Source organism: Amblyomma mixtum, chromosome 3 (genome assembly GCF_055824585.1).
Source record: "Amblyomma mixtum isolate Tamu chromosome 3, ASM5582458v1, whole genome shotgun sequence".
Classification (NCBI taxonomy): domain Eukaryota; kingdom Metazoa; phylum Arthropoda; class Arachnida; order Ixodida; family Ixodidae; genus Amblyomma; species Amblyomma mixtum.
The window spans coordinates 398,682,354-398,709,139 of NC_143014.1; the positions used below are offsets into that span (position 1 = coordinate 398,682,354).

At 46.6% G+C, this 26,786-nt stretch overlaps 1 protein-coding gene across 4 annotated transcripts in view; it reads left to right on the plus strand.

Moving 5' to 3' along the window:
* The window catches only part of LOC149357316 (protein zer-1 homolog), a 130,252-nt gene that overhangs the window by 34,693 nt on the left and 68,773 nt on the right, over positions 1–26,786 (plus strand). For all 4 annotated transcript variants that reach the window (XR_016291805.1, XM_089584531.1, XM_089584534.1 and 1 more), the window contains 2 exons: positions 4,544–4,664; positions 7,057–7,259. Coding sequence is in view for 3 of the 4 variants with exons in the window: in XM_089584531.1 (XP_089440657.1) it covers positions 4,544–4,664; positions 7,057–7,259 (324 nt within the window). In the remaining variant the exon portion in view is untranslated. The remainder of the gene's footprint in view (positions 1–4,543; positions 4,665–7,056; positions 7,260–26,786) is intronic.

A 26,786-nucleotide genomic window follows, 5' to 3' on the forward strand; every position in this document is an offset into this window, starting at 1 on the left:
AATAGGCAGGGCGACGACAGGTAGCAATTCTGAACTAAAACACATAAAACGAGTTAATAAATGGAGGTAAGAGGCTAGCTGCAAGGGGCTTACTCAAGGCAAAACAATGCACGAAACAATCCTCGGTGAAACAAGGTTGACTGCAGCGGTCTTAAAAAAGAACTTTTAAAGCTTCTAAAATCGCAAATATCTCTACCATCATTCAAGTCCCCAAAGAAGAAACAAACGAAATAAAAAGAGTACAAGCTTGCCTGTGACCCGGTTTAGGACGAGTTCGGATGCAGGGAAGTAAAATTTCGACGAGTGGGGGTGGTATCGAAGTCTTTGTCGTTCGTTCGGTTGGGTTGACACGAAGCACCGCTCAACACACACCAACACACGGGAGCAACAAGCTCTGAAGACGGTGTTGGGACACTAGCGCAGGCCAAAAACGGTGGTGTATATGAATCCGAAACAGTGACTGACTTTACTGTGTTCGGTTGCACGCGTGGGGCGGCCTCGATGCGCTCCCTCCCCTCTTCTGTGGCGGGGAGAGCCAAAATGTATCCGACGTGAAGGAGCAGTGTGCGGATGCTTGACGTACGGCACGGGGATGGTAGTCACTACAGTGGCAAGTGGTCGTGAAGCAAAGCATCCAGGAGAGAAAAACAAGACTCATGGATGTGCAGCTGAACTCTGAAACAAAAACAAAATTCCCTTGCCCTGCAGTGCAGATCACGTGAAAGATCAGATTAAGTTTTTTTAGAAAAGCTTCCAGAAATTCTCTTCTTCAGTCCAGACCTCTGGTTTTCGAGCTGGAGCTTGAGTCCCTAGTGCTGAATGTCTTCCTGACAAAAGCCACGATGTCATGTACCGATCAGGATCGAAACGTTGGAGCGGTGGACCATTCACCTTAATGGATACGAGCGTCGACAGCCTTGTTACTGACAACGATGACCTCAGAGGCGTCATGGTACCGTTCATGGCACTGAACCCTCATTCACAGTCTGCAGTTGAAACTGGGATGCAGTTGACAGCCGTCACGAGCTCTCGAAGTTTTTCGGGAACATTTTTTTTCTCTGTTTTCAATATACTCCCTGAAGCCATGCTGGGCATTCTTCTCGTTTATAGAAAACCTCTGGACTAAGTGAGCTATTTCATCCCTCTGGAAAAAACGTCCAGCTCAACAGGCCAGGTCGACACATCCAATATCTGAATGTCCTGAATAAGTTCCTTGTAAGCTTCTATGTGCTGGTCAACATTGTTGCTACACGTTTTGGGAAGACTGTGTTGTCAGAAGTCATGACCATAAGTTGCCAGCCAGGCTCTGGTAGAACTGTGTTGTGTTGATCGCCCGGTCGCATTTTCGACCAGGGTGGAGTTCTGTGCCTTTGAAACACTTTGTTCTTGCCAATTCACTAACTTGTAAAAACATCTTTCCAGGTCACAGCTTTCTTGCTTCAAAAACTACAATTTGCCTTGTAACTGAGTTGTGTGCCTCAGGTAACGTAATCTCACCTCTGAAAGCTTAGAGAAAGCTCGGAGAGTTCGGCCAAGCTATCATAAAGCAGCACCAAGTCCTGGACAAACTCTATCGCAGACAGCCTACTGTGCTCCCTCTTTAGCATTTCGTGTGGGCTCTTCAGAACATATCAAGAAGAGGTGGTACAATGCAAAGAATGGCATCATCACAGCATTCATAGACCTGAAACTTGAGGCCACCCACCTGGTATCCAGAACCCTCCCTACGAAAGAGGGGGATGAGTTCATTTCCTTGGCGCAGTTCTCCAGCTGCCTGCAGTTTTTTTGGAGAACTGCTGTACAAGCATTAGAGCTTGTCCATGAAGATATTGAAGTGATTTATCCCTTTGATGTCGCGAACTGTGTCTCCAACAGCGAACTCCAGTTGGTGCGCCGAACAGTGCCATGTGATGAGGTTAGGGAACGTATCCTCTAGCAGCTTTGCCACACCCGAACGCTTCCCAAGCATCGCCAACGCCCCGTCGCAAGCAAGCACTATGAGATTGTTCTTCAACACGTCTACACTTAAGCCATGAGATTGGAGGCACGTCAGCAGAGCATCCTTTATCCCAGCAGCCGTTCTATCTGTTACTTCCTCAAGGTCGAGAAAAAAAAGTAATCAGGACGGAGAGCTTTCCACTCTCTTCTTCTATGAGCGCTTTGCAAAGGTTCTTTCTCATTTCGTTTCCAGTGTGGTCGAAGATGTTTGCACAAGATACATTCGTTTGCAAAACCGGGCCTAGGTCTACGCCATTAGTAATTTGCACGTAAATTTCATCGCTGAAATCACCGAAAGGATGGCAGTTTCTCGCTTGTTTGTAATCGATTTGGAGTATCTTGTTAGTGACCTCATGGTGCTTGTTCAGCTGCTCCGAGAAGGCTCCTTCCAGCTTTCTTTTACTGGCTGTTCTTTCGATCTCAAGTGCTTTCAGGTGCATGTCCAAGTCCCTGTGGTGGTAGATTTTCTTCCGCAGAGATTTCTATTGTTTTGCTTTGCTGTTCTCAGATGCCTTGACTTCTCCTTCTGCCCATTCGGTGGGAATTTGACCGAGCCGAGGCTGCCCAAACTTTTGACCCTTGAGCACGACAGGCATTTCAACTTTCCACCCATGAAGCAGAGCCATTTGCTTTCTTTCTTGAAGAACTCCCCTTGCTCAACGCTCTGGCATTTAGGCACACTAACATCACCATCACTCGCTATCGCTATCACAGAAACAGTCCGTGGCACAGGGCAGAAGAAACTCGTTAACTTTTTGTTCATTTTTGTAGCCATTTTAAAAGTTTGGCATGATCACAAGGATAGACTCAATGTCGTCGAAGGCTTCATGAAAGCAGCAATCTAAGAAGGAAACAGCTAAACACAGCAGACATGAAAGTCGTCTCCACTGTTGGGCTCGGTAGGCTGCACAGTGTGCAGAGCGGCTAGGGCTGTGACCATAGGTGCAAATGCTCCCTCTTGGGGACAAAAATTATTGTGGGACTGTAAAAGAATGGAAAACAAAGTGTCCCTGCCCGTGCCACTAAGTATAACGGGCTTTCCCTCTTGGGGACAAGAAGTGTGTCAGAACCAAAACGAAGTCAAGAAACGGCCCCTGTTTGCGTGCGGTTTCGTCGCTCCGAACGCGGCCGAACGGCTGCTTGTGTGTGTGTGTTGGGGGGGGTTGCGTGCGTGCATGAGCGCGGGCGGCCTAACCAGCTGTGGACGCTACAAGCCTCCCAATCATTCAGACTTGCACGGGTGTCACAAAATTCGCGCAATTTTAGGAAGCCAGCACAGCGTGGAAAAAAATTCGCTAGTGTGCGGCCGCATACTGCCCTCTGCATTACTAAAAAAACAGAAGAAAAAAGTGTACCCTTGCACGTGTTGCTACCCCCCACTGAGGCTCGCCGGCGCCTTGAAATGAGGTCACACCAGCCATCGAACTTTCCAGAATGTTGTACAAGGTATGAGTCAGTGCCGATGGAGAGCGCGCAACATTGAATGCACTAAGAGTTGCCTTCTCCCCATCGTTCTCGCCCTCAGCGACGATCAGTCGAAAGAAATTTCTATAAGTGCTGAGAACGGACGACAAACTCCTGTTCAATGGGGATGCGTGACCAGCACGGGAGACCGGCACTGGTTTGGCTCTAGGAACAAACAGACGTGGCTCGCATCTATAATGTATGTGGGTATGCGTGTGTTCTGCGTGCGGTGAAATTATCTGAACAGTGGACTGTGGTGCGTGCGTGCACAAACTTGGAGGACAGGTCTTTGTACGCTCGCTTGCAAAAAAAAAAAAATCACTGTGTGCAGATTCCGATTCGACAATACCGGGCGCCGGGTCACCGATCTCTTCCCCGCGAATGTGCCTGAACTACACACGGCTCTCCGGTTTCATGGAAGCACTGCTGTCCTTGACCGCTATCCGAGCTTCGATCCCAGAATCGAGGGTAACCAAACCCACGACCAACTTTCGTCGCTGCACCTGTTTCCTAGACAGGCTCAAGCAGCGCAAACGAGCACAGCTGCCTGATCAAAGTGCGGTTCGTTCACGACACACTTACGTGCAGCTATCCTGCCCAGCGACTACCGGTCGAACCTCTGATGCATGCGGATTCCAAACAGCAGTCTGAATGTGACACACAAAGAAAACATGCTTGTGGATTACGTGCACCTCAATCATGGTGGCTGGCTGTGGCACACCACAGCGCCGCGGCGCAGCTGTGCGCCAGTGCATACCACCTATATATTGCATGTTATGACCTTTGTAGAGTTTTTAGGACATGCTCAGAAAATTTGTGTCATTTGCACACTCCCTTTTTGAAGCCTTAATTTAAAGGCAAAATGTGCACAAATTATGCGAGTAAATACAGTAGTTTGACAGGCAAATGGTGAGCATGTACAGTGCATAAAAACCACACCGTGGAAGACGTAATTATGCGAGTCTCTCCTCACGGTTAGCTTGGGGGTATGACGCCCATGTTTTAAAGCCTGTTCATCTTTGAATTTAGGACATACAAATGGCTGCGATCGCTGAAGCTGTCTTTGACGACCCCCTTACAGCTCAAGGGGAATGTCGGGGATCCCGGGTCTGCAATGCCGCATGGAACGTCCCCTGGACTTTCTGGGCCTGCTCAACTCTCCTTATGACGCCTGCTATCGCTCCAACATCCCTGCTCTCAGGGTGAGCTCTGCATGCTGTCACGCGACCTCTGTTCTTGGGTCCAAGAGCAGAGCACGTACGCCTTCATGTGCTCTCGTGGCATTCCAGTTGCACCAAACTGTGCCATTGTCTACTGCTTGTTGCTACGAACTGGTACCTTTTAATGGCAGGCACTATGAGCAACACCTGCTGCAGCTAATGACCAGTAGAAGGAGCTAGTGTGTCCAAGCGCTAATATCGCCATGAACCACATGCTTTACTTGACAAAAGGGTATTGAGGGTGACTGACCGAGCCCAGTTTCTTTGCACTTCTGTGCACATTTCCACTTGCTGTATACATTTGAATCCCGCCACAGCGAAATTCATAGGGCTCGCAAAAAATTTCATGAAGCAAAAACTTCGTTGACGTGAAATCGGACAACACCGACAGGTAGGACTGAAAAGCTCATGAATAGTGTTTGTGCTGGCTTTGGTCTTTCGCTGTTCCGAAATCAGCACTGTGGCGCAATTTTTGTGGTACTGCGGAAATCTCGCTACGAACGTATTCACATAGTAAACGCACCCGCTGCACTGGCTGCCAAAATGTATATTTTAGTGTGAAAGCACTAGTTAGCACGGCCCCAACCTAGAATCTTGTGTGAAGTAACTTGGGTTAGTATCAAGGAGCATCGTGCAAGCTGCAGCCAATGGGAGGAAGTTCTGGTAAGTTCGGAGCAGCGTCACGCCAGCTGTAGTCAATGGGAGGGTGACCTTGAGGGTGACCTTGGCCAAACCTAGCAAAGCAGCAGTCCTTGCAGAAACAAAATATTGCCACGACTGGGTTTTGAACTCGCGGCCGCACGTGTAGATCAGCTTTGCTGGCCACTGTACGAGAGTACTATGCTATTGCTGCAGCCGATCACACCTCGTGTTCAGCTGCAACACACTCCCATGCTTTTCATTGCACATCATCATCTTCATCAACTTCTATCTGCGGTGCGAACAGATTATATCGGCTTAACCTCGATTAGAGCTTTATCAGAGTTTAATATCGTCACCATGAGTGCTGACGACCTAGCAATGAGTCAACCAGGCAAAAAACATGCTTTATGCACGTCTACTCAGTTTAACTATGTCAAACCCTACCACTTTTTTTGTCTGCAAATAGATAGAACCCCTCTACAGTAAAGGGACTTGGACCAGCAAAAATCTTTACTATATCAGTTGTTCGTGATTTCATGGCTCTGAGGATCCTCTCTGGTAATTAATTGGCTACTTACTAAACACAGTGTTGGTATATGAAAGAAGCACTCACAAATACCTTCCACCCTGCTCTTATTGTCCCTTTATGTGATAATTTTGTGAGATAATTTATGTGAACTTTTTAAATGAAGCATAAATATTATTTGATATGATAATTTAGAATTATTTTGAGTTATCACATTTCATGTTATCGCGTTTTTGATTTTGTTTACGTCTTGAGGAAGTACTGCATCTGCACAAATACATTGCGGCTACGAATATAGCATGAGCTTGATTTCATGTTAAAACAAAAGTTTAGCATGAACATAGTGTCATTTTCCGCAGCCTCATAGTCGTTTAAGAGGCAGTAGTTATACATGTGACACAGTCGGGGCGTGGCGGTACCACTCATGCAGAGCTGCCACGCGTCGTTTCTTGCCGCCGCTTCCCTGTGCTTCACGCTTTGGTGCTGCGAATATTAGCGCTTTTCTTTCTTCACTATATTTTTACTGCTTTTCCTTTTTCAGCGACCAGCGCCTCCTTTCCGTGTTCATAGCCCGCTTTACTTTTTTTTTTCCGTGCGTGCCGCGCACTTTGCCTCACGGTCCCAATGACTTTCAGAAGTTGGCTTCTCCTCACAGCTCGTGAGCGTAGTGGTGAAGCTATCTGAAAGAGCGCCGTTTTATCTTCTATGGTATGCATTTACCTCCGAATATCAGCCTCGCACTTGCCGCGTTGTCATCATTCCGCGGGAGGTATGTCGCCAGGGCCGACTGTCTTTACTAAAGTCGTTTTATTTGAAAAAAAAAAAACCTATTATAATCGAAAAGAAAAATGTACAGTCGTCTCGGGGAGGTGAAATGGGACCAAGTCTACTATATCCGAGTTTTTACTATATCAGAGTTTACTATAGCAGGGTTCTACTGTGTGTCTATATGCACCTGCGATGCCTGCACACAGAGGACTTGTATGGTGACACATGATATTGTGCATATCTTCGTGCCATAACACACTCGAATGAACACTCTATGCAGCTTCAGGCAGCACAGTGCAACACCAGGCTAGCGTGGCTGGTGGATCATCTCTTGGGCAGCCATATTGGATTTTCTGTGGCGTCCCCTGTAGCCTGTGAAAGTTGCGAATGCCTGCTTGTTGGAGCTTTGTGAAACTCTGTGGCCTTGCCCCCCTGCAGGTATCTGGGGATGCGACCGAGGAGCAGGTGTTGGTGTCGGCCCAGGCGTACCAGACGAGACGTGTCTTGCTGCAGAAGGTGCTCAACGACCTCTTTCATGTGTTTCGTTACGAGGCCTGCGCACACCCGCGCCTGGCCCTGGACGTGGTGCTGGCATCCATGGCACGGCACCCGTCTCACAAGCACATTCAAATTGCTGGGAGGTGAGTGGCGCCCAGTGGCTGCAGATGGGCAGCTGTAGCCTGCTGGGGCAACGTCCACTGCTACTGGCCCGCACGAATTTATAGGCGGGTCACAGGGTGGGTCATAGGTTCAGTGCTTGTGGTCAGTCACTGCCATATGCTTGCTGCTTCTTTCATAGTGTTGATTGCTACTATGTAACAATCAGTACTATGCCACTGCAGTCATTCCTGGGTATATTGAACCCTGATATATCGAACCGTCAGAAAATTCGATGCAAAAGTGTAGCATCGTTCGCATTTATCGAACTCCCATCAGTGCCCCCCCCCCCTCCCCCCCCCCCCCCCCCCCCCCCCCCCCAAAAGCCTTTTGCACATCTTCCTGATTGTCTGTTTTCGGGCTCTCATAGGGCGATATGTGATTTTGGACCTAGAACTGGAAAGCTTTTTCGTCTGTGATGCGTCAATTAGTCCCCTACTTTGTACGTTCACCGTGTTAGTGGCAGCCTTATTTCACAACATTCTATGTTCTATAAGGTTGGTAGTTATACGAGTACAATTGGTAGTGATTGTCGAGAGATTGTGGTCCTGCCGTGCCCCCACCGTTGTCTTCCCTTGGCGCTGGCGTGGCAACAGCGGTGGCGGCGGTGCCATTCACCTGCGGCTGCGGTGCCCAGCAACCTTGTCAGGGCGGCAAGGAGCCACCCATTCATGTCTTTATCCCCCAATGGGAGACAGTGACGCCAGCGAGGGGATCATATCCCTTCTGTTGTCTTGACAAGGAGCGCCCACCAGCCACCTTGTCGGAGGGTCCGAGGGCGGAACAAAGCCCCTTAACCGAACTGAGTAATGAAGGCCGCTAACCCCGCTCCTGAAATGTCTGGGCAGGTGCTTTGACCTTGCTGGATATGCTGTGGCGGGATGTCTCAGCTGACGACCTGTTTTCCTCTGGTATCGAAATGAATATTGCTCACGTAAATGTTAACATTCAAAGCTTGAGTTATGATATAACATCTATATCGTTTGCCATTTATTTTTCAACAACAAAGCGCAGAAAAATTGTTGTGCAAATAAATATTAAATAAAAAATCCGTTTGTTTTTTTCTACTTTGGTATGCGGAAGTCCTTCTGCCCCCCCCCCCCCCCCTAGAACCAATCTCTGGGACCGCCTGGGACTGCCACTCCCGTTCAGCGGGACATTCGAGATAACGAACTACGTGCTGTGCCCAAGCAAGTAGCGCTTCTCCTAATGGCGCATCTGTGATCACTTTTTGAACACAGAGCCAGGTCGGCGGTGTGTCCTCTGGCACCTGATGGCAGCGCTAGCACTGTATAAAACTGCGTGACGAGGTGAACGAGGGGTGTGTTTTAGAGTGGCCTTCACTCTGGCGTGCTCTTTTCAACGCGACACTGCTGCCATGCAGGGAAGCCCGCATTTCGTGCACTGTTTGTCATGCCGTGAAGCCAGCCTAGCTGACCGAAGGCTTGCAGCGGCTCTCGCATGGCCTGCTTCACTGCTGAAAGCGATGCAGAAATCAACTGTATCCTAATTTTAATTGAGGTATTATTGCATTTATAGTGTAACAGTAATAGAATTAGGCCTCTTATGATCAGCGGTGGCTTCTTCCAGAGCACTGTCCACTGTGGGTTGTATGCAAAGCAATCTAGTCCTAGCGACACCTAGCGAGTGGTGTGCCGCCAGCATGCCGGCGGGCGCCATGTTCCTGCAGGAAACACACTGCTGGCATGGGTGCACCGTATTCACACTTCTAGGTCATGTATAAGCTTATCTGTTGCCGTGTTTTGTATATCGAATTATAAGTACAGTAAAAGTTCATTTATTCAAACTCGAAGGGGATCAGAAAAATTATTCGAATTAAGCAAAGTGCAAATTATCAAATGGGCGCTAGAATGGGCGGTCATTGCACCCCACTGCACGGGCAGAATCTGAAGCGGTCACATTTAGACTCGTTATCACGAGCTAAGCAGTACACTACACGTGTGGCAGCCGATTCTGAGAATTAAATTCATGCGGTCCGATTGGCAAATGAAATAAATTGATCACCTAGTTATGTGCCAAAAACAAGTACTGGAATGAGTTTGCATGAGCAGCGAGCTTTAGTGCTGGAATATATGACGCGATTTATGATCCAAAACTTGTTTATTTACAGTGAAGGGTTGTCAAAATTGAAAGTAATCGGTGATGTGCATTTGCCTGCGTTTCTTCCGCTGAGACTCCATCAGCATCATCTGCAGCTTGCCCAAGAGCTAAAGCGCAGTGTTAGAGCTCTCACTGGCAGAGAGGTAGCACGCTGCAACATCGACCGCTTATGGTGTGGTTGCGCAAGACAAACTTGCTTCAGCGCCGGGGTTATTATTTCGTCTTTTTTGATAATCTGTGCAAAATTAAGGTGAAAGTCCTGTATCTGCTGCAGTTCTGTAATCCTAGGTTGCTTGGCACTTATATGGAGAAACAGCACTGCTGCGTGGAGACTTTTCATGCTTAATTGATGGGACATTGAAACATTGTTAAAATGTGCGGTTTGCTCATTAACCTACAATATAAATGTGACCACAGATCAGTGCATGATAAGACAAAGGCCGTGTCAGCAGACAGCATTCACTGGATTTGTACTGCACTTGTGTCGCTCACTTGTGCAGTGGATGCGACTGCAGGTTTAACAGTGTGTTGCATATACTGCAGTGCGCCTATCACTATCTGTAGTGCGATTTTAATGCATGGCTAAGCCTCTGTGACTTTAGCCTACGAACTCATAAAAACTTCTCGCTTTCCATTGCTATGTGCGGCACCACGACGTTCAACTTTCAGAAGCACAGTGCATTTGGTTTTGCTTGCGATACTTGTGCAGCAGAGGGCACTTTCGCTTGTTCATCTTTTGAGCTTATAAACTGTTTATTCTGGGCGGACAAAACTTTGTCATTTTGCCACAGGGTGCTGCTATTTGTGAAGTGACAATGCTACAGCAAGGCACCACTAACTGCCCCGATCCCATTTGAATAACGCCTTTTTGAACTGCGATGTGCTCAGGTACGCATTACAGGACCGTACCGCCGTCTCTTTTAACTTACTAATGTACAATATTTTCACAACTAACCTGTTGTCATCTTTGCCAGTGTACATGCACAAAATGAACAAGTGTACGTCTTGTATATATTTACTGTTAAGAGCAAAAAAAAGAAGTGTCAGCATAACAGCTCTTAGTGGTTCAACTTTTTGCCTCCACGGGCTGGGCATTTTGGCACGCACAATTGCGACACTGTGATTCAAGTCTTGTGCATAGCTCAGGATTGCTCAATGGCTTTACATTTTGGCCGGCTAAATCCAAACAGGATTTGTGTACTTTCTACAGCATCTGAAAAAAAAAAAAAAAAAGAAAGGTGGTGTTCCAGCTATTGCTTTCAAGCTATGATGCATTGACACTAGCGGGCTATCTGTTGGTGCTGATGATAACTGTCATTAGCTGCTTCATTAGCGTCATTGATGGCCGGGTAGTTCGGGAGCGAGTTATCCGAAGCGTCTTCTGTGCAAGGCATCTGATGCGATATGGCGTTGCTTTGTTGATGGCTGAGAACGTGGATTGGGTTGGCTTGTGTAAATGTTGTGGGAACCCTTTGAATAAGCTAGGACAGCATCAGGCTTCACCTTGGGTAGCTTACGTCGCAGCGACACAACATCCCCATTCACTATGAACTCCTCGGGCCGAGTAGTGTCCATGGAATTGAAATGTTTCTCACAAACGTGCACGTTTGCCGAATCAAAAGAGAAGCCACCAGCTCTTTTTCGGGGGACGGCACACCTCCACGTCTCTCTCAATTCGGCGGCAGATGGAAAACACTTTGTTGTCATTGCTCCTGCAGCCGGAGCGGCAGCCAGCCAACAGCAAGGTGGAGGCACCGTTCGCAGACAGCACTCAATGGTTCACAAAAGCGCGCGCATTGAAATACTTCCACACTGCACCTGATAAAAGTGCCGGAAGAAGAACGCAGCACACTGCAAAACTTCGCTTTCTACGCAGTTAGGTAGCCGGCCACTCCGCTGCTCACCAAAACATGCTCCTCGATTGACACCAGAGCCACTGGGAGGCCACTTTGGGCAGTGCACCAAGCTCTTCCATAGAATTATGGATAGATTTCGTGACCATAAAGCGCTATTGGAGGACTCTGCTTTTATCATGTCCCCACAACCACATATCACCAATGCCAGACTGTGTAATGCGGATCATGCCGCAAATGTGCTGCAGTGTACGCCCTGCACCACTCTACACGGGCTGGTGAAGTGAGAACAGTCCGTCTCCTGGGCCAGCGATGGTTGCAGAGACTCGGGCAGTGACGGGTCGGTTGTTTGTAACAGCAGTGCCCGCTTGCGTCTGTATTGTGTAAAAAAAAACAAACTTTCTATAAAAAAAACAACCTCCGTGGTATTGCTGGCGTCTATTTTAGTGCCGAAAATTGAAATTTTGGACTCCGCAGCATCCGAAATATCGGTTGTAAGTACATGTTCCTATGAAGTGTGTGACGGTTTCTCAGTAAAGCCTGAACTACTGTGCTAGTCTGAATTATTGGAATCTGAAAAATCAGTTGGCTACATATTTAACTGCCGTGCGCCAAGATGTGCCAAGTTGGATGGCTGGCGGCAGGCTTTGCCTCACGACACTAATGAGTGGTGGTGGTGCAGCAAGCATTCGCACTGTCTTGCACTTGCCAACAGTGCCGCAGAAGCTTAGCAACGTGAACGTTTGTAGCCAGGTGGTTGGCACCTGTTGGTGCCTCTCATGCACATTAGGTCTGTTCAATTTGAGCTACACTCACTGCACCAATTCTGTAAAGATCTGTGGCAGTGCCGTGAGCATGCAGTGCCAGTTCAGGCTGTTCATGTGCAGCTTGGTACTGGCTGCTTCCAAGACAGATGATCGAGTGCAGGCCTGTCATCTGCTAGCCTTGGTGTTGCCATGATGCCGTCTGCATCAACGGCCTCCCAAACCTTGTGATGAATTTTCAAGCAGCACATCGCAATGCAATGTTACCATTAACTAGCCCCAGGAAGTTGTCACTTTCCTGAAAATGGTTGTTGCATGTGTCACACACACTATGAAAGAAATGTGCACTGAAAGGCTCCTCGTGAGGCTTAACTTGACCTCTCAGGTACAGTCGAACCTCGATGTAACGAACCTCAATGTAACGAAATTCGCGATGTAACGCATTTTTTTTCATTTCCCAATCACTTCCCCATTGAAAACCATGTATTTTTTTTCGCGATTTAACGAAGTAATTTTGCTCCGCACTTTCGATGTAACGAAGTCCGTGCGCATCGCATGCATGTGCCAGGAGCTACCTTGACAATCGAATGAGAGCTAAAAGTTTAGCCGAGACGAAACGCAGTTTGTATTTGCCTTTTTACGCGCCAATTTTGCCGGCAGTGTGCGAGAACGTACCGCCGCGCCATCTGTCGTGCGCATACAAAGCCCGCGGCATGGAAGTTTCAAGACGCGCCGCGCCATGACGCCACTGGCGAGCTGTAGACTCTGAACGTGAAAGCGCAAACCGGAATTTTCTTGCAGCGTCCGTTCGTTTTTGTTTTTTTTTTTTGCGTGGGATGTCCTCGTAGACAACAAAAAAAAAAGTCTTCAGTGTTGACAAACTCGTGGAGCTAGTGTGGTCGTACCTTTAAAACGGGTGAGCGGCGAAAAAAAAAAAAAACGTGCCCTGGCAGAGGAGGCGAGTGGCGAAGGGGGTAGAGGGGAGGCGTGGCGTGGGAGGCGCGCGAAATGCAGCCAGCTGCATGGCTTCGGCGCGCTCTCGGCGCGGCCCGCGCGAAATGCAGCCGGCTGCATTCCGCGCCGGGCGCCGTCAGAGCGCGCCGGTAGCCGCCGAACACGCTGGCGATCGGGCGCCGCTGTTTCGCGGACGTGACGTCGCCGTGCCGCGCGCGCACGCGCGCTCGCGCTACGTCGGCGCCGCGAGCACAATCCCACCGAGCACAATCCCACCGCGCCGGCGTGAGCGATGCGAACATTTTTCTTTATTTTTCTCTGATGCGTCCCCGGCTGCAAATGTTCAATGCTGATGATGATGATACCAGTAGCGACATCTTGTGGCGGCTTTCAGTACTAGGCGCTGCGCTCGTTCTTTTGCTATGCGCACACGGAGAAAAATGATGCCGTCGCGGTGTTTGCTATCACTCATTATGCTCCTGATGTAGAAAAAAACATCCGGTGCCCTTGTTAGCGATACTATTACTCGATTTTCTTGTGTATTTCCTCAATAAGTGATTTACAAGTTCCCATCAACAAGCAGTGTTCCTGAACCAGTTATACTTTATTTTGACAGCTGAAACATGGGAACCTCGACGTAACGAAATTCGCGATGTAACGAAATTTTCGGCTGCAAGTAGGACTTCGTTATATCGAGGTTCAACTGTATACAGTCATGCCACCATGGAACAGCTGTCCATCTCCTCCTTTCAAGAACTGCGGCCATTTCGTCCAGACTGCAGTCGTATTTTCTCTGACATACACATGGGCACCACCATCTTGCTGCATTCCAGCTGCACTTCCACTTTGGAGAGCCCAAGCCAACTAAGACCTCGTGCTACCCTAGGTGGGAGCTTTTGCGAAGCGAATACGTACGTGCAATGGAGGCACGCTGCGCTGGCAGGACTAATGTGAAAGTGTTGTGCTTCATGACATGGTGCTGGCCTATTTGAATAGACCTTCTGATAGTGCTCCAGAGCCAGCAACATGGTTGGTTGTAGCCTTCCAGTAGCCAATCTGTGCTCACGTCGACTCGTAAGACTAATGTGAAAGTGTTGTGCTTCATGACCTGGTGCTGGCCTATTTGAATAGACCTTCTGATAGTGCTCCAGAGCCAGCAACATGGTTGGTTGTAGCCTTCCAGTAGCCAATCTGTGCTCACGTCGACTCGTAAGACTAATGTGAAAGTGTTGTGCTTCATGACCTGGTGCTAGCCTATTTGAATAGACCTTCTGATAGTGCTCCAGAGCCAGCAACATGGTTGGTTGTAGCCTTCCAGTAGCCAATCTGTGCTCACGTCGACTCGTAAGACTAATGTGAAAGTGTTGTGCTTCATGACTTGGTGCTAGCCTATTTGAATAGACCTTCTGATAGTGCTCCAGAGCCAGCAACATGGTTGGTTGTAGCCTTCCAGTAGCCAATCTGTGCTCACGTCGACTGAAAACGAGGATTGCTTTCATTCTGGAGGCTTATTTTTCGCATGACACCTCTGTATGCGGGCGAGACAACCTAGCTGGTGTTTGTTGCTCTGGTTTTTTTGCGGCTTCCGCAATCGCTGAAAGCGGCTTAGAAATGGTGCTAAAGCTTTCAGAGGGGTCTCTTCTCCCAGTTGTGCTGCTTTCACTGACTGCCTTGTGCTTCTCCTGTGTTAGTTTCTGGTGTAATTTCATGTGATGGATTTCATCTATATCAAACTATTTTACAATCTTTTTACCTGTTTGCTATAACGAGAGAGAGAGAGAGAGAGAGACAAACCCTTTAATGAAAAGCAGAGATTTTAGCTGGCATGTAAAAATCACTGATATGCTACTCTGCATGGTGAAGGAAATTTGGGAGAGAAAGACTGAAGAAGAGAGGTGCAGAAAATTATGAAGTAGAAGAAGTAAAAAAAAATGCAGCCATTGAATTTCAGTTGAGGTGCATCAATGAGTAATGCTAGAAAATAATAAATGGTGAGGTGCAGTGTCCTATAAATGGGCTGGCAGAGTTAACCGCATGAAGAGTGCATACTGTGAGATACAAAGAGTTTTAGAGTTTTTCGGATGTACGAATGTTAGCTAAGTAGGCAAACAAAATGTTCATTGCATGTCTCTGCTGTGTAAGGCAGATAGGCAGCTGCGTAAGGCAGGCCATAACGTGGTTTGAGTGTACATCCACTGGTGCCTCTGTCTGGCATTCCATGGGACCTGTCGTCAGGAGGACAAAGGTACACAAAAGCACTAACTCAATGGCTTTCACTGAACAAGTTGCTGGAAATATGTGCAGGATGGTAAATGGTGTAAAGAGCGCCTTCCTGTACAGGACGAGCTACCAAACAGGAGAGTAAAAGCACATTAGGGTCACAGCAGTGAGAACTTGTGTAATAGATGCAGGATAATCAGATTGCTTACCAAAAATCCACATTCCAGAAAATATTTCAACATGTGTGTGTAAAGAAATTTCGGGTTTTTTTCGTTACATCCAGGTGTTCGTTATAGGGTCATTCCACGCCAAACGTCCCAGACGTTGCGCTCGACCATCTCCCATTTGTTCAAGAAAATTCACGGAAACTTATCCCAATGTGTGTATTGAAAGCCTGGCATATTTTTGCCGTAAACAATTTACTCGCGTGGTGAGCGCAATTTGAACATTTGGAAAAGGCGAGAAAGTAGGCACTGCTCAAGAATTTATAAAAAATTGAATATTTCAGAAAACACTCCACAATTTTTTCAGCGACATCTACACAGATTCTGGCTTTCGATATAATCCTGAGTATGCAGCTTTATTTATCATAAACATTTTTAAAAAATTGAAAGAAAAAGTGAAAATGTTTCATTTGTATCGTTTTTTTTTTAAATACGAACTTTCTCCGGGAAATTCGGAAATAGCTTTTTTGCTTCTCTAGATGTCTAGTATCTATAACAAATATTACAGGTGACGAAATTGGGAACATAGAAGTAAAAAAAGAATACTAAAGTTGCAAAAAAGTGCGTTTTGAGCCAAAAATACTCGCCAATTTCACACTCAGGTGGTCCTAGTAAAAATACAAACAATAGTGGGTTGCGTAGCACTGTTTATTGTCTTGCATTTCTGAAATTTTGATCGTGGTAATTTTTGTTTTAAGTGAGAAAAGAATTTTTGAAGTTAAGCTATTGCGCCGCAAGCTGCGTCGTGTCTTGACACCTCTTCACCGCAGAACACGACACTGTGACGAGACGAAACACAGAGTTTTGTTCTTAAGTGAGGTTTTCACTGTAGGCAAGCTTTACAGGTATGCGAGGGAAAAGATTTTCTTAACGCTTCCGGGGCGAACATACTCCAGTGAGCTAGTTGTGCGGTGGGGTCCTGTCACAGTCAGTCATTTTTGTTGTCGCCATGACAGACATGAGCACCAGCGTAAGAGCTTCTACGACGCCGATCTGGATATGATAAGGACGATCTGTTGCTGAAGCAATCCGCGACGCAGTAGCACCACGTGGTACCTAACCCTTGCGGCCGTCAGAGGCTCAAGCCCGATTGTTTTTGATGTGATGTCTTCGTTTTATTTGCTTTAATCGGTGCGAGTTCTGCCTTATTCCTGCGCAGAAATGGGCTTTATAACTACAAATTCTTCTGTGCATGAGCAGGACGTAAGGCCAGTTCGTAGCCTGAAAGGTGATGTTGGCTTGAAATAATGAAAACTCCGTGTTCCCTAGACAGGGACCGCTGAGCGGAATCTTGGAGCGAGCTGAATTCGTTTTTCTTCAACCATTTCTTTTGGCACCCAAAGGATCACAATACCTTTGATGTTATTTTTGGCCCAGGTAAACAGCTCATAGGGTGTCATGATTTGGTTGTTGTAGGGGATTTGAAGGCTCGCCCTTGCTGCCAAATGTTTCACAGTGCCCCCAACTCAATCACAAGCACTCTTTCCGTGGGAAGTTGCAAAAAAATACCACTCAGCTCAAATGCCGAAGTCGTTTTCGTGTTGACAGAGGTTGGCGAAATTTTTCTTGTTCTTGTACTGCGATGATGCTCCGTCAGAGAAGTAATGAATATTTGAAATTTGTGGAAAGTCTTGCTTCAGTATCTTGATTACTTCATCCTGAAATACAGAAACGGCCACCGTGTCGTGGTCTAGACAATCAGCCTGCAACGCCGGCTGGTTGTTCCCTCTTCGTGGTCCATGCGAGATAGCACGCTGAATACCCTTGTTTTTTTTTATCCTGATTTCCCCGCACCAAAGCCAGTCTGTTCGAACTTCAAAAGAAGCGAAAACGATCTCGTTTACAGATTAACCACACCCCCGCCGACTGTCACGCGATATCCTCTTTAGCTCTAGCCCTAAAAATTCACGACAGCAAGCGACGGGAATGGAAGTGGTTATCTGGCCATAAGTATCGTGTCATGCCAGGCGTCGTGTTCTGCGGTGAAGAGGCGTCAAGACACGACGCAGCATGCGGCGCAATAGCTTAACTTCAAAAATTCTTTTCTTGCTTAAAACAAAAATTACCTCAATGAAAATTTCAGAAATGCAAGGCAAAAAAGTGTGCTACGCAGTCCGCCATTGTTTTTATTTTTACTAGGACCACCTCAAGGTGAAATTGGCGAGTGCTTTTGGCTCAAAACGCACTTTTTTGCAACTTTAGTATTTTTTTTTACTTCTATGTTCCCAATTTCGTCACCTGTAACATTTGTTATAGATACTAGACATCTAGAGAAGCAAAAAAAGCTATTTTTGAATTTCCCGGAGAAAGTTCATATTTAAAAAAAAAGCGACAAAAATGAAACATTTTCACTTTTCTTTCATTTTTTAAAAAATGTTTATGATAAATAAAGCTGCATACTCAGGACTATATCGAAAGCCAGAATCTGTGTAGATGTCGCTGAAAAAATTGTGGAGTGTTTTCTGAAATATTCAATTTTTTATTAATTCTTGAGCAGTGCCTATTTTCTTGCCTTTTCCAAATGTTCAAATTGCGCTCACCACGCGAGCAAATTTTTTACGGCAAAAATATGCCAGGCTTTCAATACACACATTGGGATAAGTTTCCGTGAATTTTCTTGAACAAACTGGAGATGGTCGAGCGCAACGTCTGGGACGTTTGGCATGGAATGACCCTATATGCAGTTTTCGAGGGGAGACTCGGAAGGACCCCACAGAAGGGAAACCAAAATAAGATGTTAATGTACGTGAAGTTGCCTTAAAAATGTTTATAGAAAACTCCGTTACTCAAAGTCATAAACCTGGAGAAATATTTAGTGATCGCACTGATAGCACTACTGCGGCACCAGCTGCCACCACCTCTGCCGAGGCGCACACAACGCCCCTACGAGGGGGGGTGGGGAGAGTGGGGAAGGCGGGAGCACCGCTCTGTTTCATACATCAGGTGTAACGCTGTGAAAGGTATGGAAGTAGTCCGCACAGGAAAATAAAGGGAGGCGTGTTACTCCGTGCTTGTTCTGTGGCCCAGTGGTCTATGGCACGAGACAAGCGGGTCGTCAGCAATAAGAGTGCATTTAATCAAGCTCATGACAAATGTGCCACGTAGTAAGCCTGCAGGCAAAGCATTACTATGTTCCGCTGAGCCCAAGGAACGCTCTACTTTTTCGTCGCAGATGCAGGCAGCGCAAGCAAGAGCGCTAGCTTTGTCAGCGTTGCACCTGATGTATGAAACTGAGTATAGAGAAGAGAGCGCATGGTCGTGCCGCCGCCCTAGACCGGCCGCGGAGGCACATGCTTCTTCCTGCAAGTTCCCTCTCTCGGTCTCGAAACACTCTTTGCCTGTGCCAGGGACACTCTCCACTGTCCCCGCTCCCGACACACAAGAGTTATCAGCGCTGGAATCGCGTGAGAAACCACGTGGTGGCGATGGGAGCTCACTGCTCATACCGTTTCCTTTGGCTATGCCTATTATTTTTCGCTGCTTTTGAACATGAACTGTTGTACGACATGGTGTGACGTTCCACAAGCGAAAGCAGCAGAGATGTGCCAATGGCTCCGGAGAGTGCCGTGTTGTGTCAACTGGGGTCACGTGTTGCGATCGTAGACTTTATCATCGTGAAACTTTTCTACAAAATTTTGTAACTCGGCACAAGCTAACATATATAGTCGCGTAGCGAGGTCGTTATATCAAGGTCAACCGCCACAACACCTTCATTACATGGAGGTCTGAAATATACGCGCTTCAATTGGGGCAGCGTTGGGGAATGGAGGAACTGCATAGTATTGAGGAATTCACTATACAGCAGTTCGTTACATCCAGGTTTAACTGCATTTGATGAAGGGGAGAAATTACATGCTTTGACTACTAGGTTAGCAGGCTGACTCATTAATCCAGTGTGCCCATTGTGTGAGGTTTTCAGATACGCAAAGCATAAATTGTGCCACAGTTTCCACTAGTCCTCTGCAAGCTACATAATTGGGGTCTTGCTGTAGTTAGCTTCAAATATCAAATTAGTTGTTGATAATAAAGCATGGGTGTTATTTAGTCTTCTGTTTTCACATGCTTGAACAGTGAATGTTGCTGAAGAATGGACGGCTAAGCCCTGATGCTATACTCCGTTTCATACATAGCTGTCAACGCTGCCAAAGGTACGGAAGTAGTCCGCTGCAAAAAAACAAGCAAAATGTATCCGTCCGCCTCGCGTCGTGGCTGAGTGGTACGAAGCGCGCGCCTGTGTGTTCATTTTACAAAGGGCCTAGGTTCGACTCCCGGCTCGGCTGGTTTTTTTTATTATTTTTTTTATTTTTCTTAAAAGATTCATTAGGTAGAAACTCGAAACTGTCAAACTCTAATACCTACTTTGAAAAACACAGCGCTGTTTACTTGTCTCGAAGGGAAAAGGCAGTGTAGTGTACGGCATACATGCGATGTAACTTGAGTCGGATGGCGTTGACTCCAAAGCTGTCATATTTAACACTGCGAGAGCTAGATATGGTCATCTTGCTAGGTCGTTTTTGCGGTGATCTTATTCCAGTAGTGAGACCTCCCTTCTTGAACCTCGCAACTGTCCGAGGGCTCACCCCGGTCATCTCGCCCACAGTTTCGAGAACTTCACGCACATTCTTCTCCGGGAAGCGCTTCCTTACGCAGAGTAAACGTTGACAATAACCTGCTTGGAGTCTTTCGAAATTTTCGGAGACTTCAGCTTGGAGAACAGGCGAGCAGGAGATGTTTTTGAAGCCGCAGTGGGCGAAGAAAACAAGCGAGTAGGAGATAGCGGTGCCATTTTCGCATACTCGGAAACCGAAAGACGAAAGCAGACGACATCGCCGGCCGTCCTAGCTGCGAAAACCTGATACAGGAGGAGACGAAAAAAAACCAGAAAACTAAGGCACTCTGTTTTGAAGAACATAAAAGAAAAGGCAATCTTTTTGCAAAATAAAACACCATTATCATTATACTGCAATATCAACCAACATTTGCTTTAATTTTGAGTTCATTACTCTTTTCACTTTCGACGCAATACATTACGATACGGACGAGGAGCGCGAACAGGCGCCGCAGCCTTGGCTGCGTTGACAGCTATGTATGAAATGGAGTATAAAGGCGTCATTTGGGTCAATAATGTCACAAGATGAAACATAATCAGTTTTTGAGAACTCATTTACCATGTTGTCACAGTTACAAAAGGCCCTGCTACAGTGTGGAAAAAGAATTCCTGGTTGGAGCACCATAGTTATTTTTGCGCTTATAAGAAACACAGTAGAGCCTTGTTGATACATTTTTTTTAAAATGCGGAAAATGTGTGTTGTCCAAAGAATTTATGATCCATACTTCCTGATGTTGAAAAATGTGACCGGTGAATTAGGTACAAGGATATTTATTGACCATTTCGCTTCATAAAAATGTCAATTAGCATTTCTTGGCACGAGGTCTGAGCAGTGCCTTTCTAGTGCTCTCAGAATTTAGTCTGCATTTGCATTCCTTAGCGCGGAAGAAACTTCGAGACACATCTTGTCTGTCGATGGCAATGGCGGAAGTAGCCGGGATCTTCTCGTTAATGGATATTCCGACGACGTGAACTGGTTGACTGCTGGGAGGCCTCTGCAGTGGGTGACTGTCGCAGCGGTCTTGCTCTTCGCGCTACGTTCTCCAGACCTGGCCTGCTAGAATGTAAATGCCTCATTGTAGTTCTCAGATGCTTTGCCCCCTTGCCCCTAGGCAGTGCAAAGAAGCTGCTGTGTTTCTCCTTTCCATGTTATGTTCCCGCTGGAACGGTCCTCTTGTATGTTGGCATTTTTACAAGAGCTCCTCTGCTTAGATTGACACGGGTAGATTGGTACAGTATGTTAGTACAGTTTTTTTTATGCAGTGCAAAGAAGCCACCATGGCAGGTGACTGCTACTGCATTTCACCTTTTAGTGTTGCTTCCACGCCCACCCAATTTCGGCCTACTCGTGTGTAGGCATGTGTGTGGTTGGTCAGTGAACGTATTGTACGACCAGGATTTATCGAAATCCTCAACGTAGAAGCTGGGAAATTGTGTTATCTGGGAACGCATTAACCAGAAGAAAAATAGTGTAACTCTGTGATCTTGACCATCCACCTCGCATGTGGGAGGTGTGGGGTTCGATCCCCAGTGCTGCCGGGTACCCACCGGTGATACTGTGGGTGCAAGCTTCCCCTGGCCTGGTGCTCAATTTTTTTGGGGAGGGTGAAATGCTTGGGAAATGGGCGTGCCGCCTGCCTCCTAGGTTGCTTCTGTGGGGAGCTGATTTTTTGCTCACGGCCAACGACGCCGATGAAGCCGGATTTACTGCAACACGAGCTCTTTAATGCTGTGGCATTAAAACCTGGGGGGCCCTCTTAACCACATCCTTAATGAAAATGCAATAGCATTTAGTCTGATGTTCTCTAATGTTTAATGAGTGTCTATTGTTGTTCTTGTGATTCTCCCACCAAAAACTGGTTCCATTGCTCTTACAGAGCTTATTCGCATGATGTCAATGGCGGGGCACACCTCTGCAGGCAACCATGGTGTTTGACAAGATGTTAGCATCAACATGAGCAAGATAATCCTGTTGTCCGGTTGTCCGGCATATTTGATAATGACACCTGGCCCCCAAGGAGTGGTGGAGGGGGCTTTTGTCAGCACCCTTTACAACGCCTATTAGAGAAACTTCTGCACTGCCCCAACCCATCTCCCTTTGTGCAGTGTCTTCTGGGCTGGGAGCAGCCCTCAATTAGAGCTTTTAGTTTCAAACCTCACAACAGTATGGTGGCTAAGGGGGTACAGGGTTGCCATTCAAGACCCTCCTGCCACCTGCCAAATCTGGTAGTGGATAGAGTCTATATCATCATCATCAGCCTGACTACGCCCACTGCAAGGCAAGGGCCTCTCCCATGTCTCCCCAATTAACCCTGTCCTTCGCCATTTGCAGCCACCGTATTCCCGCAAATTTCTTAATCTCACCCCTCCCACCTAACTTTCTCCCGCCCCTGCCACGCTTGCCATTTCTTGGAATCCCCTTATGGACCAGCGGTTGTCTTGCCTTCTCATTACATGCCCTGCCCAAGCCCACTTCTTCCTCTTGATTTCGACTAGGATATCATTAACCCTGCGTTTGTTCTCTCACCCACTTCGCCCGCTTCCGATCTCTTAACGTTACACCTATCATTTTTCTTTCCATAGCTCGCTGCGTTGTCCTTAACTTGGGTTGAGTGCAAGTGAGCTGTGCTAGTTATCGACCCGAATTAATTAGTGCTAATTATTTAACTGCAGTTAAATCCAAACTTTGCACTGTAGGAAAACTAAGGGCAAGTGTAAATGCATTATGATCGCTACCCAAACTTAAAAATAAACCTCACTAGACCAGAGCTAACACTCTAACTAGGCTTAACACGAAATGCTTCAAAATGTTTTTCTTTGCTTATGCATACTTGCATGCAGTAGGTCTTATTTAGCGTGCACCCGCTTATAATAAATTAATTATGAGTGCATCTTCCGTCCATAGGTTCGTCTCATCAGTGTGAAAGTGGCTTTTGAATAAAAGAGTTGTGCACTTTTAGTGCGATCAAGGAGCGCGGACAACCATTCATCGACCGCAATTCATAGAACATTATTAGGCACTGGTGTCAAGGAAGCTTAATATACTCGGTATATCCTTAAGCTTTCTTGACACCAGTGCTGATGAGCGCGCTGACAAGCTGCAGACGACGATGGCGGCTGGCGGCAGCAGACGACAGTGGCGGCTGACGGCGGCAGACGACGATGGTGGTTGATGGCGGATGGTGGCGGATGACGAGATGGCGGCTGACGAGCGCGAATGGCGAAAAGTGGCCACCCGCGACCAAGCTCAGGAAAAGCAGCTGCCCACGCGAAACGGGCTATCAGGCAGGCAAGCAGGCGAATATAGGACACGCATGCGTGCCTAGTCATAGTCGAGTGCAGCCTCGACGCGGCCACTGCGCCACCTAGTGGCCCAGAGGCAGCTTCAAAATGCTGCTCCGGCATCTTGCAAAATTTTGTCCATGACGTACAGCTTGTGCAGGGCTTTGGCGCGGGCTGCTCTGCATTCTCCGTCGTGCTCGGGGGTGCATGTTCTTAGGGATGGGAAGGATGATGAGATGGGAGCGCAGGTCTGAAGGTAGGGGGACCCCCTCAGTAGGATGCAGTGGTGCTCCAGCTGCGCCATTCTGATACATTTACATTCTGCTCTGTGAGTCTGATCCAAAAGCGGCAAATTGGTCAATATTGTGCCTTAGCTGCACCAGAAAAGAAGACACAGTCACGAGAAAACAACTATTCTTAGAACCATTCAGGCTTTCAGTTGGCAACCTCCTAAATTAGCAACTAGAGGTGTGCGCCACGCTTGGAGGAAGTTCCTCCATGGCACCGTGCCAGTTTCAACTGGCGGCGGCGTGGTGGTTGTGGGCGCCGGATATTCATCGGCGGCGGCACACGGCCATTTTTCCTTGGCGGCGGTGGCATCAAAACCAAAATCACAAATTAAAAGAACGCTGTTAGCTACATCCTTCTTTGTTAAACAGGTTGAAATTCTATGCTTTTCATGTTAGGGGCTAATAGGACACACATACAGACATGTTGAGAGTGAGAGAAGTAAAAAACGATTTATAAATCTTATTTTTCAGCTGACATTAAAACAAATTGGCACATATCTCGATGCGCGTATGCTGAGTGTGCCATTATATATTTATTTTTCCAGGAATGTGCAGAACCTTGCTTGTTTTTCTTTCTCGTAGTCATAAGTGTTTTCTCTATTTTGTCATACTTAGGTTTATATGATATTTTCCAGTGTGCAGTCAGGGAATTCCTCTTGCATCGCTAAGCCAGCACTGACGCACGGGACACACTCGAAGCGTTAACCTAGCTTCCATTTCTCCTGACTGAGATTGTATTTATACAATGTGGTTTACGTACAAAATAACCACACCCTTTCTGTTACTAACGTTTAATTGTTTGGTTCAGCACTTAAGCTGCGAACCAATCAGTACATGTTATAACACAAATGTTCCCGGCTGCATGAAATCACATGTTCTGAATATTAATCGCTCTTTGCCTAAATAACTATTAGAACGTCAGTTTCCCGGATAGGCCGCCGCGGTGGCTCAGTGGTTATGGTGCTCGGCTACTGACCCAAAAGACGCGGGTTCGATCCCGGCCACGGCGGCTAGAATTTCTTTGGAGGCGAAATTCTAGAGGCCCGTGTACTGTGCGATGTCAGTGCACGTTAAAGAACCCCAGGTGGTCGAAATTTCCGGAGCCCTCCACTACGGCGTCTCTCATAGGCTTAGTCGCTTTGGGACGTTAAACCCCATAAACCAAACCAAACCAAACCAGTTTCCCGGAAGGAAAAAGAATCAAATACTTTTCTAGTAGGTGAACGTATCTTCAGCTGAGATATGTTATGACGAGGTAGAATAGAAATTTGCACAATTCGTTAACTTATCACCAGGTTGAATGAACAAAGTGTGGGGTAGTATAATGCAGGCATAGCTGGGGGGGCACGATTAATTCCGAAAAAAAAGGTGCTTTTTAATCTACTGATGGAAACTTTTATAGTTCAGTGCAACTATCAGTGTCAGTTGCGTCATATTTGTGATATATATGAATGCTACAAAAAAACAGCATCATGTAGTAGAGATGTAGAAATATTTTTATTTGGAAGTCCAGTGAACGTTCAAATTTTCCAAACAATGAAAATGACAGGTAATAAAAATTGAATATTTTAAAACTCTTAAATATTAAAGACAGAGTATATATATATATATATATATATATATATAAATATATATATATATATATATATATATATATATAGTTACCGCTGGTGTGACGTAGAACGCCATCGAACGGCGAGGGTGGAAGCTGTGTGAGAACCCTCTTATGCTTCCTACACAGCTCACACAGCTTCCACCCTCGCCGTTCGATGGCGTTCTACGTTACACCAGCGGTAACTCAGGACGTTCCACGTCCGCCGCTTACGAACGTGGGTGGCGCTGATGAACACTCTCAAGGTTAGGTTATTTGTAAGCATAAATACCCCCGAAAGCAGAAGGTTTGACAGCCGTCGCCGTAGCTCAGAGGTAGAGCACCGGACGCGTAATTCGGAGGCCGTGGGTTCGGATCCCACCGGCGGCATGTGGTTGTTTCTTCTTCTGCTTTGCTAATCAGTTAGCTTTAAGCGACAACACATTCAGTAATATTCTTACTTGATCAACACCACAAAAAAAATAAATTCATTAAAAAATCCCCTGTGCTCCTTGGTTTCTGTGGCTGTTGGCTTCTCTCATATTTATAACGAGCCCCTCATTCCCCTTCCCCTATATATATATATATATATATATATATATATATATATATATATATACACACACACACACACACACACACACACCATAAAACCATAAAACACATCGAAAACGAACAAACTGTGAGCAAAACAATGATTGGACAGAATTTAGTTCAGAGGCAAGAGGCAAGATTTGTATTGTGTAAGTATTGTGTGCAAAGAAAGTTAGTATATAATGTTCATATGTCACTGGTAAAGACAATGCAGTTTATGCCATATACATCTTACTCAATGGGGATCACAAAATACTCTGAGATATTGATAATTTGAAAACTTACCAATAGATAAACTTATTTGTAACCTAGAAGTATGAATGCAGTGGACCTACGCGAGTGGTACACTTCCTGTAGTGCATGACACCTGCCGTTGTACTGGCAGCGTGCCGTTTGTTGGGTGTCGTTGGGCCTAGCTCGCTTCGTATCTAAGCCGTCATGGCTGTTGAATTGGAAGCAACCACCTCCTATTATCAGAGATATCTAATCCTGTTATCGGTACTTTGTAAATGCTATAATACCACATTAAAATTAAGGCACAGTTGATTTCCACAGTGCCTTCAGCAGCGAAGCAGGCCACGCTAGGGCCGCTGCAAGCCTTTAGTCAGCTATACTCTGTTTCATACATAGCAGGCAACACTGCCAAAGCTAGCGTGCCTGTTCGCGCAGGCTAAGTCCGCGCCGAAAAAGTAGTTCGCCATACAAACAAAATGAACAAAAGCATATATTTCGTTGTGCCAAAACCTTAAAGGTGCACTGAAGAGGATTCTGAACTTGTCTTTTTGCCGTGGGAACTCGATCTACACGTTCCTAGTATTCTTAGAAACTGCAACTTATTGCCCTGTATGGCCGATTTCCCTAATTAAATCGAATTAACGTCCGGCTCCCGCCCTTTTTTTTTAATTCTGCCTCGTACGATGGGCGGAGTCGACCAACGCGTGAAGTTCCTTTCAGCCAGCTCCGTGGAGGCTTTGCTTTCGCTTTATTTTGTTTTTTAGGTTTCCATGAA